Genomic DNA, 21,963 nt, shown 5'->3' with positions numbered 1-21,963 from the left:
CCAATCTCCTTCAGGTACAGCAAGCTCTGTCGTCCCAGGTCCGTGGATTTAAGAAGATGTACTAAAGAAGAATAACGGAAGAGGACGTTATTAGAACTCAGAACCTTACCATATTAACTTTGGGGCAATTTTTTATGATTGCATTTTATTTGTTTTTGGATTAAAAATTTTTTTTTAATCGGTCTTTATTAAAAAAAATTCAGCAGTTTTTAGTTTTTGCGATACATTGGGTAAAAAATCTGTCTATTTGCAGATTGTGACTTCTGAGTTCCGTCAGCTGACAGCTCATGTGAAGCCTTATCTCTGAGCTCCTAAACACTCCATATTCTAATCAGTGTGATATGAATTGTCAGGAGATCAGAGACGAGGATTCAGATGAGCCGTCAGATAATGGAACTCAGGAGGGACAGTCTGCAAATAAACTGATTTGTAACCCCATGTATCACAAAAACAGCTGACATTTTTTAATAAAAAACAATTGAAAAAATTATTTTTTGCCCAAAATGAGTAAAATGCATTCATAAAATAAAAAAATTGCCCGAAGGTGTCCAAAGACTTCCAAATTTAGCTTGGAATGGATAATGGACATACTTAGATGACATTGGGTAGATCTCTGGCAGTGGCGTAGCTAGAAATGATTGGGCCCCACAGCAAATTTTTGAATGGGGCCCCCCTCCCCCAGTAATTTTTTCACAACCCCTTCCTTTCATGCCGCCCCCATTCCTGTTGCTAGTAAAGATCGCTCTCTCAGACCAGGCCCGGAGCTGTTCTATCAGTTTTCTACACCGTCTATACTGTCACTGTATATCATTTCATTGTGTAATACTGTTGAGGGGGACCTGACAAAATCTTTTAGTCTTCCTGCTCCTGGATGGGCCCCCTTCTGGGTCAGGGCCCCAAAGCAGCCGCTTCCCCTGCTTCTCCTATAGTTACGCGCCTGTCTCTGGGGTATATGAGATTTGCCGGCAAGTGTATGATGTAGCAGAGCTGAATTTGCAATTTGAGGGGACTTGACGTTTCCAGTGCAGCTCCAAACAATGTCAGCACTGCTACATCAGTTAGTCTAATTTACCGATATAGACAAACCTGATTTACAATTAGACAGACATCCTTGAGTTTTTTGATTTTGCAGGACAGTTATGTATATATTGATTTTCGACTTTTTCTATGCACTGAAGGAGTTAAAAGCAGCTGTATCCAGATGGCAACTTAAAGGGATTATCCATTTTTTTGTGACGGCAGCTTAATTTATTCTATAATGAAAAGCGCTGATGAAAAATGCTGCCATATCGCCCCATTTTCAATATCTCTGTTTTCTCTCAGTGAATGGAAATATACATAGGATAAAAAAACAAACAAACAAACAAACAATAAAGATCTAAGTAACACATCTCACAGCTGAAGGTTTGCTACAGTTATATCCAGTCTAGACAGCCAGGATTCTAGACTGACACATTGTAGCAAACTGTGCTCATGTATTCAGTTCAAAGAGGATAAAGCTACAGCGAACCGTCAGCTCTAAGGAGTCTTACATGTTCCCATTCACTGATAACAAGCAGAGATCTTGCTTTGGTGAAAAGGACATTAGAAAAAAAATAAAAAATTTGAGTTCTATATTTTATCATCTTTACCGTGTAAGGTTCAGAGCTACAAGCTGCAGGCAGGGATTGCTGGGATTTGTAGTTCCCAAGCAGCACTTAAGCGACAATATCTGGCCCTTGGGGGGCATCAGGAAGGCCTGGTAACTGTATAGCAGTATTATTTGCACTGTATTAGACTTCTATATACGTGGGGCTGTTATTTGGTCTCACGGCATGTTTGCATGAGCACTGTATGGCGGTATTCGATGGCATGGCACTGTATGGCGGTATTCGATGGCATGGCGCTGTATGGCGGTATTCGATGGCATGGCGCTGTATGGCGGTATTCGATGGCATGGCACTGTATGGCGGTATTCGATGGCATGGCACTGTATGGCGGTATTCGATGGCATGGCACTGTATGGCGGTATTCGATGGCATGGCACTGTATGGCGGTATTCGATGGCATGGCACTGTATGGCGGTATTCGATGGCATGGCACTGTATGGCGGTATTCGATGGCATGGCACTGTATGGCGGTATTCGATGGCATGGCACTGTATGGCGGTATTCGATGGCATGGCACTGTATGGCGGTATTCGATGGCATGGCACTGTATGGCGGTATTCGATGGCATGGCACTGTATGGTGGTGGCAACACAGTATAGCAATATAGACAATATACAGCACTATTATTTGGGCACCATACTGTATGGCTATTTGTGCGCTATATGGGGGGGCATCCGACGGGAAACAAAAACAGATTCTGCCTTCTTGTCATGCCAATCGCCCTACAGGGACACAATGTCTCTGACTTCAATACGTGACATTTTAACTCCGTCGGCGCTCCCACGGCGTCCTGCCCACCATCCTGCCCTAGAATTCCAGGGGTACATTCCAAGCCACGCCAGGAACAAACAGGGGCATTGTGCCTTGGCCTGGCACAGGCCGGCACTCCTTCGTCAGATGCTGGACACTGGGGCCATTCTGGATGACATCAGTGTAAATATGGAGGGGCCGGGGATGCGTGTATGAGCTCCTTTGTGTGCAGAGGGGTCTGTTCTTTTGTGAATCGCCTCATCCCCCCTTATCCTGCGGCTTCCGAAAAAGAAATAATTCTATTAATTCCTTTCTTGGATTCCAGTCCTACTCACCAGAGGAGATAAAAGCTGCAAGCATTGTCCAGACTGAACCCCCATGTATAGGGAAAATGGCGCTATAACCCCCCCATGCTCATGGCGCCCAACCCTTCTACCTACACAGACATAACAAACCGCACATTCACTTCACCCTGGCATGGCGGTTGTCAGAGACTGGTACAGGGGTGGATCTATCATTGGCATGATATCCTTAAATGCCACCCTCTCTTTGGAATCTGGGTGAGGCCTCATGCACATGACCGTATTTATATTGCGGCCTGCAAATTGCGAATTTGCAAAATACGGATACCGTCCATGTTGCATCTGCATGTTTTGCAGACTTCAGTGGATCCGCGGTCCGCATTTCACAGCCAAGTATAGGACATGCGGAAAGCACACAGAACATCCATGGGCTTTCCGCATCCATATGTCCGTTTTGCAAAAATATAGAATATGTCTTCAAAATGCGGGCTACGGATCATGAACAGGTCCGCCCAAAAAATATGGACGACACACGGATTTGCAGACAGCAAAATGGATATGGTCTTAGTCTTAGGGCTCATGCACACGACTGTATGTATTTTGCAGACCACAAAAAATGGATCAGCCAAAAATACGGATGACGTCCGTGTGCATTCCGTATTTTGCGGAATGGAACAGCTGGCCCCTAATAGAACAGCACTATCCTTGTCCGTAATGCGGACAATAATAGGACGTTCTATTTTTTGGCGGAATGGAAATTCGGACATACGGAAACGGAATGCACACGGAGTAACTTCCATTTTTTTGTGTACCCATTGAAATGAATAGTTCCGGAAACGTTTCGCAAAAAAACCCCGGAACTGACATGGAAAGAAAATACGTTTGTGTGCATGAGCCCTTGGTCTGGCCATACACATGAGATACCCCATGGCCAATATCTCTCTGACTTACCTGCATGTGTTCTGAAAGGGAAGTAAGTTACTTGCAGGCACCTCTGACGGCAGCCTAAGGGTATGGTCACATGACAGATTAGGAAAAGGTACTGAAAAAAATCTGCACTGGTTTTCGGTGCAGTTTTTCAGCTTCCCATTTATTTGGGAGAATCAGCGCGGATTCTGGTCCACGATAAAGCACACGGTGTCTTTTTTCCCACACTTTTTTTTTTTCAGCGTGGAGAAAAAAAGCAAGTGCTGCCTCCCATTGAAATGAATGGGAGACTTTTTAGAGGCTTTTGGAGGGGAAAGGAATGCATGAAAAACAGCCAAAAAAGGCTGTGGGAACATTAGGGGTTGTCACCCAGCATTTCATGAGCCCTGTGTACCTCAGTGATGGGGGGGGGGGGGGGGGGGGGGGCAGGGGTGTGTATAACTACACGAGGTCTGACTATCCGTTATAGGTGCGGTTCCCCGGAGACCTCATCTATAGGGGCAGAAGGGCAGTGGATTCAGTGCGTCATAATGAAGGCTGCACATTGTACCAATACCGGTGGTTAGAAGAATAGTAATGTGGTCCACGATGACCCCCTATATATCCCACACTGACTATAGACACTAGAGAGATTTCAGCTGACAGCTATCATCTCCGACTCTCCTAGTTGATATAATCGTGCATCTTGGACAAAGACCTCTTGTGCTGCTGATCTCTGATGGACATGATCTAGCAGGTACCTATCCAACTTCTCAGATCTAGGCCCTCATCAACAATAGGTCACATTCTAATTAGCTCTATGTGGCTAATAATCCACACAGACACTCTTATAGTTCTGCTAAATCAACTGCAACTAATCAATCCCGCACTCAGTCACTCCCGCACTCAGTCACTCCCGCACTCAGTCACTCCCGCACTCAGTCACTCCCGCACTCAGTCACTCCCGCACTCAGTCACTCCCGCACTCAGTCACTGCTGTACTCAATCACTGCTGCACTCAATCACTCCCGCACTCAATCACTCCCGCACTCAGTCACTCCCGCACTCAGTCACTCCCGCACTCAGTCACTCCCGCACTCAGTCACTCCCGCACTCAGTCACTCCCGCACTCAGTCACTCCCGCACTCAGTCACTGCTGTACTCAATCACTGCTGCACTCAATCACTCCCGCACTCAATCACTCCCGCACTCAATCACTCCCGCACTCAATCACTCCCGCACTCAATCACTGCTGCACTCAATCACTGCTGCACTCAGTCACTCCCGCACTCAGTCACTCCCGCACTCAATCACTGCTGCACTCAATCACTCCCGCACTCAATCACTCCCGCACTCAATCACTCCCGCACTCAATCACTCCCGCACTCAATCACTCCCGCACTCAATCACTCCCGCACTCAGTCACTCCCGCACTCAATCACTGCTGCACTCAATCACTGCTGCACTCAATCACTGCTGCACTCAGTCACTCCCGCACTCAGTCACTCCCGCACTCAATCACTGCTGTACTCAATCACTGCTGCACTCAGTCACTCCCGCACTCAGTCACTGCTGTACTCAATCACTGCTGTACTCAATCACTGCTGTACTCAATCACTGCTGCACTCAATCACTCCCGCACTCAGTCACTCCCGCACTCAGTCACTGCTGTACTCAATCACTGCTGCACTCAATCACTCCCGCACTCAATCACTCCCGCACTCAATCACTCCCGCACTCAATCACTCCCGCACTCAATCACTGCTGCACTCAATCACTGCTGCACTCAGTCACTCCCGCACTCAGTCACTCCCGCACTCAATCACTGCTGCACTCAATCACTGCTGCACTCAATCACTGCTGCACTCAGTCACTCCCGCACTCAGTCACTCCCGCACTCAATCACTGCTGTACTCAATCACTGCTGCACTCAGTCACTCCCGCACTCAGTCACTGCTGTACTCAATCACTGCTGTACTCAATCACTGCTGTACTCAATCACTGCTGTACTCAATCACTGCTGCACTCAATCACTCCCGCACTCAGTCACTCCCGCACTCAGTCACTGCTGTACTCAATCACTGCTGCACTCAATCACTCCCGCACTCAGTCACTCCCGCACTCAGTCACTGCTGTACTCAATCACTGCTGTACTCAGTCACTCCCGCACTCAGTCACTGCTGCACTCAATCATTCCTACAGTCGATCACTCCTGCACATGACAGACTTGAGCAGCCCTAAATGCCCCTATACAGATTAGGTCATTGCCGGCCAAACCCAACAACCTAACACGCAGGCTTGGGGTCCTGACTATCACCTGAAGGAAGTCGGGGGAGAGAATGCTTGGGCGCTTTGAATTTTAAAACTCGATCCTTTTACACTCCCAGGAGATAAGCCTGCGCCAGAGGTGTCCGGCTTTCTCCTCTCTCTTCACTGAAAACACATAGACCCTTGGCCGAACCAAGCATGCGTGTGTATGGGGGAGTCATGAGAGATAGAGGTCATATTGAAGGTGTATGGATAGCCGAGTATGGCTGAGAGTGATAGGTCTTATTTAAAAAAAAAAAAACATGGTCACTTTCTTCCAGAAACAGTGAAGCTGGCATAACACTCATAACCTGTGGACAGGTGTGGTGCTGCTCATTTCTGAAGAACTTAGGGTAAATCTGTAGATAGACATGTAATATTGTACCATATTTTATCAGTATATTATGTCAGTATAGAGAGGGATAAGCGGACCACAAACACCACTTATCGAGGGCTAAACTCTAGCTAGATCAGACAGGTATACTGTCCTACATCATCACTACAGCAGTGGCAATGGAGAAGGACCAAAAACTGGTCATCATTTCCACCCTTCAGAAAGGATGGCTTCTTCAACTCTAATACCTTGAGGAATAAAACATATCACACAATTTCTATCTTAATTTCAATAAATCATCTAATCAGAGTCGATCCAGTTCCACGTATCATCCCTGTAGCCCACAGATGACCAACGTGGGGTGGATGTAGACCCCATAGCAGTACCTGATCTTGCCGGCTGCTTCGACATCGGCACCGATACTTCTGTAAGAGGAAGGACGTAAACTTCTGGTCCATTCTGTGCGGCCGGAGAGCTCTGGATAGAGAATTCTGTGGTGTAGTCTTCTCCCTCCACATTATCAAGCTCCTGGGGAGGACAAGGGTCATTTTATTAGACAAGAGGTGGGACATCGTGATCGTCACCACCCTAAACATTAACCTCTTCCTCGACCGATTTGAAGGAAGAGAGTATTAACAGGCGCGTGAAGCTCTCCATGTACCATGCTAAAATACCATATACCGCAGAGTACCATAGGACTGAAATGTAGAATTAAAGTGGAAGACCGCCTAAATTTTTCCTTTTACACACTGATGGCAGTGAAGACAAATTCCTATCCAAGAGAATTTCACATTCATGTAGATGGACACGGGCTACTTAGAACTGGATGGAAATAAGCAGCCGCCAGGCACCACTTCTCGCCATGAACACCCCTGGATCAGTTACAATCAAACCTGTCTGACTTACAGCGGTAGATGTCAGTAGTCTGGTGACACCCAGTAGGTGGAATGAGCCGACGACCGTTTTATTTTTTTTAAAAGTCTACGTTTTTCTGATCTTTGTAATACAAAAAGCCTTTTTTTGATACCTTCAAAGATTGGGGTTCCTAAGTTTCAATTTCTACCTGAAAGTACAATTTTTTACATTTACTTTGCTTAAGCACCGTTTTTCATTATTACATTTTTTTCATGCCAATTCGGCCACGAGGTGGAGCTGCTACAATATAATGTATTTTTTAGATGCCTGAATGGATAATCTACCTAAGTAGATCAAGATCTGGAAGAAATGAATGTGTCACTGTATAACTAGGCATATTCGGTCCTGACCAAGCAGGGTCTCAGATTTTGTGGTACCTATCCCCTGAGTGACAGTAAGTCTTACAATGGTGGTGCTTCATTGACAACGAGGAACGTTCCTTGCTATAACGGTAGCATGTGGGATAAATGGGGTTAAATCAGGGTCAGCTTTGCCTCGGATAAGGAACTGGAGCAACGTTCTGGAGCCATGCAGATATGATTAATTACGCATGACTTTCTGTGGCATTACAGCTGGCGCAGGAATTACCCGCGTTCTGGGTACAGGAGATGCCAGCTGCTGCTTGTTTATAGAAGAAAGAAGCTCCGCGTCTGCCCCTGGGCATCATGACACCCCTGGCCATTTCTCCACATGGGAATTTCATACATAACTCAGTAGTTTCTGACCGTGCCCAGACATATACATGGGATATGACATCGGCATCCACTGCTTCACTGCGATATAAGCATATTAGCCTGTATGCGTCTCACCCGCTTTTACTAGCACCGACCCCACAGCGGGCGACTGCAACCCCCAATACTACGAGGCTGGAAATATACAGCAAGCACAACAAGCTCCAGTAAAAGCCAAATATCCTTCTGTTTTCAGTGCCCCCAGCACCTCGGTCACAGGAGATTAACATCTGGACGGCCGGGGCAATGGAGTCTATTATATAATGTAGACCTTTCTCTGCTTTTTAACCTCGCGAGCGCTGAATGCCTGCATCGTTACCACTTACGTAATCTCATGCGGGGGAAATGCAAAAGAACAGAGAAATAGAGAATAGAGAGGAGGATAAGTGATAGATAGATAGATAGATAGATAGATAAAAAGATAATTTCAGAGTAAAGCAGCACAGCTCTAAGTTGGTGGGCTAGCAATACACCAAAAGAATAAAGCTTCTCTTTATTCAGCCCGGGTCAATGGGGTCTTTGTCAAAATAGATAGATACATAGATAGATAGAAAGACAGACAGGTGAGATACAGAATAGATATAAGATAGAAAGATGATTGATATCAGATAAATAGATAGATAGATATGAGATGGGTGGATAAATAGATAGATAGATAGATAGACAGATAGATAGATAGATAGATAGATAGATAGATAGATAGATAGATATGAGATGGGTGGATAGATAGATAGATATGAGATGGGTGGATAGATAGATAGATAGATACTAGAAAGAAGATAGATAGATATGATATAGATAGATAGATAGGAGATAGATAGATAGATAGATAGATAGATAGATAGATAGATATGAGATGGGTGGATAGATAGATAGATATGAGATAGGTGGATAGATAGATACATAGATAGATATGAGATAGATAGACACATAGATAGATAGATAGATAGATAGATATGAGATAGATAGATAGATATAAGATAGATAGATAGATAGATAGATATGAGATAGATAGATAGATAGATAGATAGATAGATATGAGATAGATAGATAGATAGATAGATACATAGATAGATATGAGATAGATAGATAGATAGATAGATAGATAGATACATAGATAGATATGAGATAGATACATAGATAGATAGATATGAGATAGATAGATAGATTCATCTATAACCCCATAGGTCTGGTAGGAAGAACAGTCGGTAGATTACGGGGAGATGTTTCTGCAATAATAAATTGCGCCCGGGCACAGTACAGAGTCAGTAATGTCAGTAATGCCCGGGCACATGGCTGATAAGAATGGGCACAAACCTTCCAGGGCAGTGCCAGCGAGCCGCACACACAGACACACATAGTGACAGGCAGCCATGGGCACACATGCTCTCACGCCTACCTCTTCATGTCTCCAAGAAAAGCCTTTAATCCTGAAAGCTGCCCCGGCTATTAAATAGGAAAGAGTCAGCATGTCAGTAATAGGGTGACGGGGACCCAAGGGTGATTGGTGCTGCCATTACACACCCAGCGATTCATCTGGCACAGCCCTGCCAGGGTTCCCTGTCACCGCCTGGCACATTAACAACGCTCAGCTGAGCTTCAAATCAAAATCCAGGGACTGTGCTGGAAATGGGGGAGGCGAGCTCCTCATCACTTTTTCTTATATAGCAGTGAAATGCCGCTCACTGCCCACTATGTTTGTCAGGGTACCTCCCCCCAGCACGTGCCCTCACAATGCCACCATTATCTGTGGGCTCAATGTACGGGCCTATTACACCATCTCATTTGGCAGGTGAGGAGTTAACGCTCTACATGATGGTCCATGTTGGAGGGAAGCAGAAATGATACACAGAACCATAACACAATTCAGTTATACTCTATACATAGAACACTACAACCCCCAACATGACCGGCCACTAGACATCACCATAATACAATTCTATTATACACTATACATAGAGCACTACAACTCCCAACAACATTCGCAATCAGACCTGACCATAATACAATTTTATTATATGCTAGACATAGAACACTACAACCCCCAACATGGCTTGATCACTGGTTGTGACCATAATACATTTCTATTATACTCTATACCTAGAACACTACAACCCCCAACATGACCATAACACAATTCTATTAAACTCTATGCATAGAAGACTTCAATCCCCAACATGACAGACCACTGGATATGACAAAATACAATTCTATAAAATTCTATACATAGAACACTACAACCCCCGACATAAGCATAATAGTTATTTATTATACTCTATACGTAGAACACTACAACCTCCAACATGACCCAACCACAGGACATGACCACAATACAATTCTATTATACTCTATACATGGATCACTGCTATCCATCTTCCGCTCCTCCAGGCCGAATGGACCACAGAGGTGGCTCATCTAGGAGGTCATCATGGACCCAAAGAGACTGCAGGGTGCTAGGCCATGGAAGAGTTGTAAACTATGGCGTATTTGAGTCAGCAGAGTGATCAAGCAATCAGGTTATCAAGACTCCACTGCAAGGTGTTGGGAAACATGTCAAGACACCATCACTGCAGTTCAGCACAGGCATAGCTAGAAGCCTGCATCATACAGTGGACACCTGTACACCACAGGTGACAAAGTGAAGCTGTAGTGAAGGGAATCCAAAGAGGGACAGCGTCAGCTAGCAAATCTAAGCAACATCTGCTGCCATGTTGCCAGCCCCCATTAGTTGTGAGTAGAGAAACTGGACTTTGTACAAACAGGCTCTGCTGGATTCATTATAGATGCAGGGACACTAGATTGAGTGGGAGGGGACCTGCATGGACGGGGGGTGGTTGGGGTTACAGGCATGACTTAAACATTTTCTGCGTGCCACGAAAAAAAAGCAGAGATGCTGAAGACTTTGGCCCTGTGACCTTAGGCATTTATTTTTTTACATGAAGCTCTATGATACAATCGCTTTGTGTTCTTTAAAAGCTACAAACACCTTCATTTTTTTGGTTGCATTTTACTCATTTCAGGCTAAAAATCATTTTTTCAATTGGTCTTTATTAAATAATTTCTGCAGTTTTCGTCATAAAGGGTTACGTTTTAGCTGAGCAGTGAGCATCTTACTTGCACTTTCACTTTGTCATCTGATAACCCTTGCCTCTAAATTAGCTCATAAACACTTATTTAGGCCAGGAAGATAAGAATTGAGCTATAATGAGTGTTTACGAGTTGTCAGGAGATCAGAGATAAGCTTCACATGAGCCTGACAGGTAAACAGTACAAACACAGAGCCTAATAGAGAATCTCGCCCCTGTACAGAGAAAGGGGCTGCACATTGTTAATAAAGACCAATTGAAAAATAATTTTTTAGCTCAAAATGAGTACAATGCAATAATAATAAAAATAATAAAAATTGGCTCCAAAGGTGTCCACAGCCTTTAACACAAGATCTGCTATATATACTAGTCTTCCTTGTATATTACTCACCAAGTTGTCGATCTGCTAATTAAAACATCCGTAGCGAAAAAAAAAAAAAAGATGAGAGAATGACATCATATAGCAGACTATAGAATGTATAGGTGGTCCATATAAACTAATGTGCACAGACATGACCCATCCCGGGGAGCAGGGGGACTAGAGTTCAAAGGGCCCATAACAAAAGGAAGGAATGTCACCCCCAATTTAAAGGCTATGGGCACCTTTAGCTGCATTTTTTTTATTATTACATCTTACTTATCTTTGGCTAAAAATCATTTTTCCAATTGGTCTTTATTAAAAATTTCCAACTGTTTGCCTTTTACAGCCTTCAGTTTCACGGCATCTGCAGACTGTTCCTTCTGCTTCCGAGTGAATCGGTCCGAAGCTGCTCTGACGGCTCGATCTGTAATCCTTACAGCTCATAACTGATAAGAATACGGGAGAGTTTATGAGCTGTCAGGAACCAGGGGTAAGGGCTGCTGATCCAGCCGTCAGAACATCTCTGGGACGGATTCACTCGGAAGCAGAAGGAACAGTCTGTAGATGCCGTGAAACTGAAGGCTGTAGAAGACAAACAGTTGGAAATTTTTAATAAAGACCAAATGGAAAAAAAGATTTTTAGCCTAAGATAAGTAGAATGGAAAAAAAAAAAAAATTCCCCCAAAGGTGCCTGGGTTTACTGTTATTTCCCCAGAAACAGCGCCACCATTATCAATAGGCTCTAACTGGTATTGCAGCTCAGTCCTATTTATTTGAATGGGGCTGAACTGCAATACCAGTCACCACCAATGGACAACAGTGTCTTGAGCAGAAATAAAGGGGTGGTAGTGTCAAAGTAGAACCTTCCCCATAGAAGAAGTATATGGCTCAATGCTATCAACCTACCCCCACCCCCCCAGGAGACAATGTTCCGGCATCTGAGTAGGCCCCCTAAGCCCCAGGGCCGCACTGCACACCCATGGATACAAACAGTGGGCACAATGCCCCCCAGTAGGCACGGCAGGGAACCTATTTGCCTGACTGCGGCTTCACCATTACATTAAATGGGATGGTGTGGGTTACAACATCAAAAACAAGGTGCCGAGATGTAGCAGAGCTGCTTTTGTCAGTCTAGCAGAGCAAAATGTATTTATTAGCACGGCTCATCGAGATGAGTACGCCATGGTTTTGCATGCAGGTAAACCAACATCATCTTCTTAAAGGGACAGTAACATTTTTATAGACTAGACCAGGGATAGGCAAACTGCGGCTCTCCAGGTGTTGTAAAACTACAACTCTGAGTATGCCCTGTCTGCCTACAGCTATCAGCATACAGCAGGGCATTATGGGATTTGTAGTTTTACAACAGCTGGAGAGCCGCAGTTTGCCCATCCCTGGACTAGACCAGTCACGTCCAACCTGCAGCCGAGTCTGCTGGGTGTTGTAGTTGCAACAGCCACAAGCTTAGAGGAAACATGTCACTTACATGTATACATATACATATCTCGCTCTGACAACCCCCACTATTTACAATGCAGGCTGCAAGAAAAATTAGGCGCTACCCGTCATCCACGACTTGCACCCTCATGAATGATAACACTGGTTTCCGGAGTTTCCCTTTAAAGAACAATTTCAGCTCTGCTACATCAGCACCTCCACAGAAAAGCTGCTACAGATGAAGACACACTGAACACGTACTTAAAAGGGACACACACTGGCCCGCAGCCACTGCTCCTACCTTGAAGGCCCCTACCTTAAATCCGATGTCCCCCTTCTTGCAGCACAGACAGGCCAGCATGAGGAATATGAAAGTGATGAGTCCAGAGAAAGAAACCGCCACCACCGCAAGCGAGGATGGCCAGGACAGCTCACTTAGTGGCGCTCCATCTGGTGGGGAGGGGAAATGCAGGCATGGTTAAACAAACATGTCATAGACAAAAAGCACAAACAAATCTCATATCTCTGCTTGCTTCAAGTGAATGTGGCTAAGATGCAATACCAGATATAACCCATAGGCAGCAGTGGCGCTGTTCCTGCAAAAAATAAAAATTCTGCAACCCTTCTAGTCATATCAGTTCATGGGAAAGCTGGATGACTAACCCTATGGGCCAACTGTCATATCTGTCTAGATATGGAGAAATCTGCCATTCAGGTCCTCAAGAAAGCTGGGTGACTACTGTGTATTCGTTGTCACATAAGATGTGCATATACATCCCTACACAAATAGGTATTTTGGTCCTTCGGGATTCTGGGAAAGTTGGGGGCTGCCCTAGGGGGAGTGAAGAGTTGACTAGACATTTATAGGTCTTTCTGAAGGCAATATGTTTTTTTGCCACCAGAGGGCGATATATTACAGGAGAGTCTAGCCATTAGCCTGCAGCTAAGAGCATTTCACAGCAATCAGAACTTAGTGCCGCACAATCAGCCCTTGTTTGTCAAAGCTGAGCCACCGATGAAGTCAGGACCAAGCCCTTTCATGTGATAAACCAGTGTCCTGCCAACAAACACCATCTGATCGACATTTACTGACACATGAAAATCTGCACCCGTCTATATTAACTGTTAGTAAATCTAGTAATGATTAATGCAGATCTGAAATAATGCTGTTACCAGGCATATGGCGATTATACGGTAAGTGCTGTATTAGTACCAATCATGTACTAGAATGCTACTGTGACATAGAATGCTACTTGTACATAGGCAGTATTATAGCAGTTATATTCTTGTACATAGGAGCAGTATTATAGCAGTTATATTCTTGTACATAGGAGCAGTATTATAGCAGTTATATTCTTGTACATAGGAGCAGTATTATAGTAGTTATATTCTTGTACATAGGAGCAGTATTATAGTAGTTATATTCTTGTACATAGGAGCAGTATTATAGTAGTTATATTCTTGCACATAGGGGCAGTATTATAGTAGTTATATTCTTGTACACAGGAGCAGTATTATAGTAGTTATATTCTTGTACATAGGAGGAGTATTATAGTAGTTATATTCTTGTACATAGGAGGCAGTATTATAGTCGTTATATTCTTGTACATAGGAGGCAGTATTATAGTAGTTATATTCTTGTACATAGGAGGCAGTATTATAGTAGTTATATTCTTGTACATAGGAGCAGTATTATAGTAGTTATATTCTTGTACATAGGAGCAGTATTATAGTAGTTATATTCTTGTACATAGGAGGAGTATTATAGTAGTTATATTCTTGTACATAGTAGGCAGTATTATAGTCGTTATATTCTTGTACATAGGAGGCAGTATTATAGTAGTTATATTCTTGTACATAGGGGAAGTATTATAGTAGTTATATTCTTGTACATAGGAGCAGTATTATAGTAGTTATATTCTTGTACATAGGAGCAGTATTATAGTAGTTATATTCTTGTACATAGGAGGCAGTATTATAGTAGTTATATTCTTGTACATAGGAGCAGTATTATAGTAGTTATATTCTTAACCAAATCTCTTTTTATTGGTCATACCATGTGCAAACAGAAATGTACTGATACAAGATCCTTTTTTTTACATCAATACACATACATGGAGCTTCAATAACGGCAGAAGTAGAGTACAATTTTCCAGGCACTTTCAGCAATCTGCTCCAAGCAGAGATAATCAAAGACCTCTTCAAAAAGTAAACACATGGACCGTAATCCAGATATCACAACAGATAGAAGTCAGAACAAATGAAAATGAAAAGGACTGGGAGACAAACAAGGGGAAAGAGGGGGAAAGGGGTGGGGGGGGGGTATTATGCTCTAACCAGCAGGATGTTTAAAGTTTTCCCAGGGGCTCCATGTTTTCAGAAACTTCACACGTGTATGTGACTCCCAATGGGCCAGCTCCTCAAACCTATATAGCTGATCTATCTTTCCCATCCACCTCATAACAGTAGGAGGTTCGGTTTGTCGCCACAGAAGGGGGATTAAGAGCTTGGCCGCTGTAATAAGTATAGTAGGCAAATCTGACTTAGTTGGGGTGAACGACGTGTTTGGGCACCAGAGTAAGATCAACTTGTGATCCAAGACAATGGAGGTAGAACAAATCTTGTTCAATTCTTTTTCTATTTGTCTCCAATAGGGGCGAATATTGGGGCAGCTCCACCATATGTGCGAAAGAGAGCCGATGCCCGCTCCACACCTCCAGCAGACCTCAGGAATCTCCGGATTAAGTCTATGAAGGAACTCCGGTGTTTTATACCAGCGGGTTAGCAACTTATACGAGTTCTCCTGAATTTTAATGCAACGGCTAAAGCCGTGTGAATGGGTCAGTACAAAGGCTTTCTCTGGGTCAGACAGTGTTAGGGATAGTTCTTTTTCCCAGGAGCCTATAAAGTGGGGTTCAGAATACGCAGAGGATAGTAATTCTTTATACATCACTGAGAAGGGTCTGCTGGAGGGTCGAGCGGACCTCAGCCTCCGCTCCAGCCAGGTGGGTGAAGTAAGGTGAGAGGTCTGCAACTTCAAAAGCTTAATATCTCTCCTAAAGCTATGAAGATGAAGAAATGCAATCGATTTGACCCTAGGCAATCCAAGTATCCCCTCCCAATCCAGCCCTCCCCCTGCGGACACCACCTCCTGTAAAGTGTGATTTCTGAGCAAAGCCCATACTCCCGTGGCATTCGATATCTTAGGATTGATAAAGGACTGCAGGAGATGTAGCGGAAGGTCAGGGCTGGGGAAGTTAAGTGTCTTGGAGCCATACAACATGGACCAGGTGAGTAGCACCCCTCTCCACAATAATGGCAATTTAGAGGCCGTGGGGGGACATGAGCGAACACCCCACAGTATTAACCTTTCACGGTCTGTAAGTAAAGCTCGTTCCAAGCGTGAACAAATATTTTCAGAGCGGTCTGAAAGGAGGCCCAAACCTCTACACATAAGATTTGCTTTGTAGTACCCGTGAATATCAGGTAGCCCAAATCCCCCAAACCTCCTCTCCCTAGTCAGAATGGCATAGGCCATTCTAGGGGACCGACCTCTCCAAAGAAAGAGGGACAACATCCGGCGAACCTCTATGAAGTAGGACTGCGGGATCCATATAGGTAATGTCTGTATGAGGTACAGAAATCTAGGAATTATATACGTTTTCAAGTAATTTTTCCTTCCTATCCAGGAGATAAATGGCATGTTTAAGGATTGTAATTGTGTCCTGACAGACTTCAGTAAATGCAGGTAATTAGACGGGAACAGCTCTTTGGGATCCGCTGTAACACGGATGCCAAGAAATGGTATTTCTTTCGGGGCCCACTTGAAGGGGGTGGAGTTTTTCAGGTGTTGCACCACACCAGCAGGGCAGGAAATATTAAGGGCCATGGATTTGGAGTAATTAATCTTAAAATTGGAAACAAAGCCAAACTCTTCAAAAATAGCAAGCAATTTGGGGAAAGACGTCTTAGGGTTTGAGGTCATCACCAGTAGATCGTCCGCAAAGGCAGCAGTCAGGTGTCTCTGAGATCCTATGGTGAGTCCCTCAATCCCAGATGATTGGCGAATTTTGCTTAAGAGTGTCTCCATCACCATTACAAATAGCGCCGGAGAGAGTGGGCATCCCTGGCGTGTGCCATTTGTGATGCCAAATGATGGGGAAAGGGTCCCGTTGACTTTGACCCTGGCAGAGGGGGCCAAATATAGTGAGAACACAGCAGAAATAAATTGCTCCGGTATTCCAAATTTGGACATAGTTTTAGACATGAAGGGCCAGCTCACCCTGTCAAAAGCTTTTTCCGCATCAGTGCTCAATAACGCTACCGGCACCGCCTTAGCTCTCGCCCAAGACATCAGGTGCAATAGACGGATGGTGTTCTCTGTGCCCCGTCTGCCAGGGACAAAGCCAACCTGCTCACCATAGATTATATCTGGGAGTATCTGCTGGAGACGCTGGGCCAGTATTTTCGCCCACCATTTGACATCCACATTCAATAATGAAATAGGTCTGTAACTGCCGCATTCAAGGGGGTCTTTATTCTCTTTAGGGAGAATGGTCACATGGGCCATCAGGGATTGAGAGGGCAAGGAACCACCCTGTAGTAAATAGTTGCATAAAGAGTTAAAGTATGGAAGGAGTGTGTCTTTAAAGGTTTTATAGTATGCAATATTTAGGCCATCGGGGCCGGGACTTTTACCAGATGGGATAGAAGATAAGACTTTCAATATCTCTTCATCTGTAATCGGGGAGGTGAGTTGGGAGATCTGAGAGGGGTTCAGTGATGGGAGGTTAATCGAGCTAAGGAAAGCATCTGATGCCTTGGCAATCATATCAGGAGTTGCTTGGTTCGGAGGGGGTAAATTATATAAACCGGAGTAAAAGGCGCAAAAAGCCTTCGCTATCTCAGGTGTGGTTTTACGTGTGATACCCGCTGCGTCCTTAATGGCAGGAATAAAGGAGTCTGTCTGCTGCTTCTTACTAAGCGCTGTCATTAGCTTATTTCCTTTGTCACCATGGGCGTAGGCTTTAAACTTCGCTCTAAACAGTAATTTGGCAGAGGTGACATTTAAAAGATTCTTTAAATCATTCCTGGCTTCATATAATTCAGCAGCTACTTGGGAGGCCTGGGACTGCTTGTGTGAAAGTTCAAGGGCCGAAATACGGGACACTAACAGGTTTTGGGCCTGGGAACGCTTTTTCCTGATATGAGAGCCAAGTGCAATCAGCTCACCCCTAATCACAGCCTTGTGTGTCTCCCAAATAATGGGGATAGCTGGGGCAGATGGGCCAGATGCATTTATCTTGAAAAACTCTACCAGTAAAGCTGACAATTTGGAAACACTATCAGGATCCTGGATAAGAGTGTCATTCAGTCGCCATGTCCAGTCTTTCTTTGGGAGGTCGGTCAGAGATAAGGTCATGGAGATTGGCGCATGATCAGATAATACAATGTTCCCAATTTTAGCACCAGAAACAAGTGAGGCATTAACTGATGAGAGAAAAAGGTAGTCAATCCTATGGTACGATGCTTTGGCATGAGAATAGAAGGAATAATCCCTTCCAGAGGGATTCAATGTGCGCCACACATCCATTACCCCCAGTCTCCTCAAAGAAATCTTGAGACGCCTCAAGAGTCTGTGCGTAATGGATGACCTGCCTGCAGACGAGTCTAGAGACGGTTCAAGGGCCACATTAAAATCCCCCCCCAAAATAAGCATTCCCTCTTTAAAGGCACTCAGCTGCTTGAGGGTCTGAACGAGCCATGGGACCTGACCCCTATTAGGGGCATAAACATTCGCCAGGGTAACAGAGGTGCCAGCAATCAGGCCCTTTAGGAACAGAAACCGCCCCTCAGGATCCGTTAAGTGCGCCGCAAGCTGAAACGGAAGATTTTTGTGCACTGCAACGCTGACCCCTCTGCTAGCCGAGGAATGGGTGCTGTGAAACCACTGGGAGAATTTTGCAGTAGACAGTTTTGGGACCTTCCCGGTTTTAAAATGTGTTTCCTGCAAGTAAGCTATAGAAGTTTTATCTTTATGCAAAAGTGACAGTACCTGAGATCTCTTACATGGCTCGTTCAGACCCCGAGCGTTCAGTGAGGATACGACAAAGGAAGTCATGACAACCTGGTATAAAGTGGGAGAAGAGCATATGCCACCTGAGAAACATATAATGCAAGTACACAATAAAACGTGATAGAGCATGGAAGGAGGACAAAAGGAAAAAAGACAGACGGACAGACAGGGGAAGACAACAAACGGGTAATAAAGCAAATTAAAGACAGATAAACAAACATCTGAACTGAGCGATCAAGCTCGCATTGTGGGAGTCCCATGAGACATCTGATGCAGGCTAGACCCTTTCTCATTGTGGCAGTAAGCCGGGATCTAACATCAGAGGGGGGCTTCCATGGGACAACTGAAAGCCGCTGAGAGGCTGTCAGGAGGGGGGTGAACCTCATGTGATGAGGAGCTGGTGAAACCCCATAATTGAACTAACTGGGGTAGAAGAAAACATAGCCACAAAACCGTCCGAACCAGGACATGGCCACACGGGTTCAAGTGGACGTTAGGCCACACAGTCAACTGTGATCTTCAGCCAATGAACTAGGCCACTATGGACCGCAAAGCAGGATAGCGTCCATAATTCAGAACAATACTTCTCCATTCGGGAACGATCGCAAGATCTGGAGACAGGGGCATACAACCCGGCATTATGCTGCACAGCCGCATCCGCTGTACTAGGGAAGATGAAGAGCCTTATGCAGGCAGCAGGAGGCTAAGGTGTGCAGCTCAGGTGTCTCGGCGGCTTTTCTTGTTTCTCTCCGCTTTGCCTGGGGAGACTTCTGACCAAGTCTCGACGCTCGGAGGGGCAGGTAAGGGCTCCCCTTGGTCAGCGGGCATCCATGACGGGACATCAATGGGCGTCAGGCCCAGCGGACCCCAGATGGTCTTCAGATCCGCCGGTGTACGGACCGTGAGCTGCCTGCCATTCTTCAAAATGGCCAGGCCAAATGGGTATAGCCACCGGAACTGTGTGGCGGATGCCTTCAAGGCCTCTAGTAGTGGCTTGAGTATGCGCCGCTTTGCCAGCGTGGTGGGCGCTAGATCTTGAAAGAACAATATGGCGGAGTCTGCATACCTCAGGTCTTCAGCTTCTCTGCCGGATCGAAGTATGTCCGCTGTGTCCACATAACTCAGCAGACCGCAGATCACATCGCGTGGTGGGTCAGATGGCTTTGGCTTTGGCCGCAGTGCGCGGTGGATGCGTTCCACCACCACCGTGGCAGCCCGGTCTGGGCCTAGTAGCTGGGCGAAAATTTCAGACGCTACCTTGCGGAGGGCCTCATGCGCAATGGATTCCGGCAGGCCTCTGATTCTCAGGTTCCGGCGTCTGCTCCGGTTCTCCTGGTCCTCTATCCGGAGTAAGGCTTCATTAAGCATGTCCCGGTGCGCCTGTAGAGCCTGACAGGTCTTTCCCTCGTGCAGGAGGATCGCCTCTTGTGAGGCTTCCAGCGCCACCACTCTATGACCTAGGCCCCGGAGGTCTTCTTTAATATCCTCTAGATCCCTCTTCAGGGGAGCCAGAGCCGCATCCAGAAGCTCCTTAAGAACTTCCTTAGACAGGTTTGAACGCCTCCGCGGCAGTCTGCATACCGATGCCTCCGATGCGCTTCCCGCTTCAGACGGGTCTTCAGCGTCTGATGGCTGCGGCGCTCGCGGCGCCATTTTGGAGCTCTCGGCGGGACGCAGCTTTGCCTGCTTTGTGAGGTACTGCTCCATATCAGGCTGCTTCGACCGAGCGGGTGTCAGCTCAAGTTGTTCCCTGGGTCGGTCTTTGCTTGGTTTCCCCATTAGTGAGCAGTTTTATAGCAGATGAAGGGGTTTAATCACCAGCAGAAGTGAGGAGCTCAGGAAGCTGCTGCCATTCAGCTTCAAGGTCAAGCTCCGCCCCCATAGTAGTTATATTCTTGTACATAGGAGCAGTATTATAGTAGTTATATTCTTGTACATAGGAGCAGTATCATAGTAGTTATATTCTTGTACATAGGAGGCAGTATTATAGTAGTTATATACTTGTACATAGGAGCAGTATTATAGCAGTTATATTCTTGTACATAGGAGCAGTATTATAGTAGTTATATTCTTGTACATAGGAGCAGTATTATAGTAGTTATATTCTTGTACATAGGAAGCAGTATTATAGTAGTTATAGTCTTGTACATAGGAGGCAGTATTATAGTAGTTATATTCTTGTACATAGGAGGCAGTATTATAGTAGTTATATTCTTGTACATAGGAGCAGTATTATAGTAGTTATATTCTTGTACATAGGAGCAGTATTATACTAGTTATATTCTTGTACATAGGAGCAGTATTATAGTAGTTATATTCTTGTACATAGGAGCAGTATCATAGTAGTTATATTCTTGTACATAGGAGGCAGTATTATAGTAGTTATATACTTGTACATAGGAGCAGTATTATAGCAGTTATATTCTTGTACATAGGAGCAGTATTATAGTAGTTATATTCTTGTACATAGGGGCAGTATTATAGTAGTTATATTCTTGTACATGGGAGCAGTATTATAGTAGTTATATTCTTGTACATAGGAGCAGTATTATAGTAGTTATATTCTTGTACATAGGAGGCAGTATTATAGTAGTTATATTCTTGTACATAGGAGCAGTATTATAGTAGTTATATTCTTGTACATAGGAGCAGTATTATAGTAGTTATATTCTTGTACATTGGAGTAGTATTATAGTAGTTAAATTCTTGTACATAGGAGGCAGTATTATAGTAGTTATATTCTTGTACATAGGAGCAGTATTATAGTAGTTATATTCTTGTACATAGAAAACAGTATTATAATAGTTATATTCTTGTACATAGGAGCAGTATTATAGTAGTTATATTCTTGTACGTAGGAGCAGTAATATAGTAGTTATATTCTTGTAAATAGGAGGCAGTAATATAGTAGTTATATTCTTGTACATAGGAGCAGTATTATAGTAGTTATATTGTCGTACATGGGAGCAGTATTATAGTAGTTGTATTCTTGTACGTAGGAGCAGTATTATAGCAGTTATATACTTGTAAATAGGAGGCAGTATTATGGCAGTTATATTCTTGTACATGGGGCAGTATTATAGTAGTTATATTCTTGTACATAGGAACA

The 21,963-nt window shown here is 44.5% G+C and overlaps 1 protein-coding gene across 3 annotated transcripts in view; it reads right to left on the bottom strand.

Annotated features, from left to right (window-relative positions):
- Positions 1-21,963, bottom strand: part of AATK (apoptosis associated tyrosine kinase) — a 93,546-nt gene that overhangs the window by 38,015 nt on the left and 33,568 nt on the right. For 2 of the 3 annotated variants that reach the window (XM_044296293.1, XM_044296291.1), the window contains exons 2-4: positions 13,095-13,228; positions 6,635-6,776; positions 1-61 (exon numbers count right to left, since the gene is read on the bottom strand). The exon at positions 1-61 is cut by the window's left edge and continues 19 nt beyond it. In XM_044296293.1, the coding sequence (XP_044152228.1) occupies positions 1-61; positions 6,635-6,776; positions 13,095-13,139 (248 nt within the window). In that variant the 5' untranslated portion in view covers positions 13,140-13,228. Of the gene's footprint in view, positions 62-6,634; positions 6,777-9,293; positions 9,416-13,094; positions 13,229-21,963 lie in introns of those variants that run through there. The other variant, XM_044296292.1, reaches the window with a different exon arrangement.

Source organism: Bufo gargarizans, chromosome 6 (genome assembly GCF_014858855.1).
Source record: "Bufo gargarizans isolate SCDJY-AF-19 chromosome 6, ASM1485885v1, whole genome shotgun sequence".
NCBI classification, from domain to species: Eukaryota; Metazoa; Chordata; class Amphibia; order Anura; family Bufonidae; genus Bufo; species Bufo gargarizans.
This window is presented reverse-complemented; position numbering and strand designations above follow the sequence as displayed.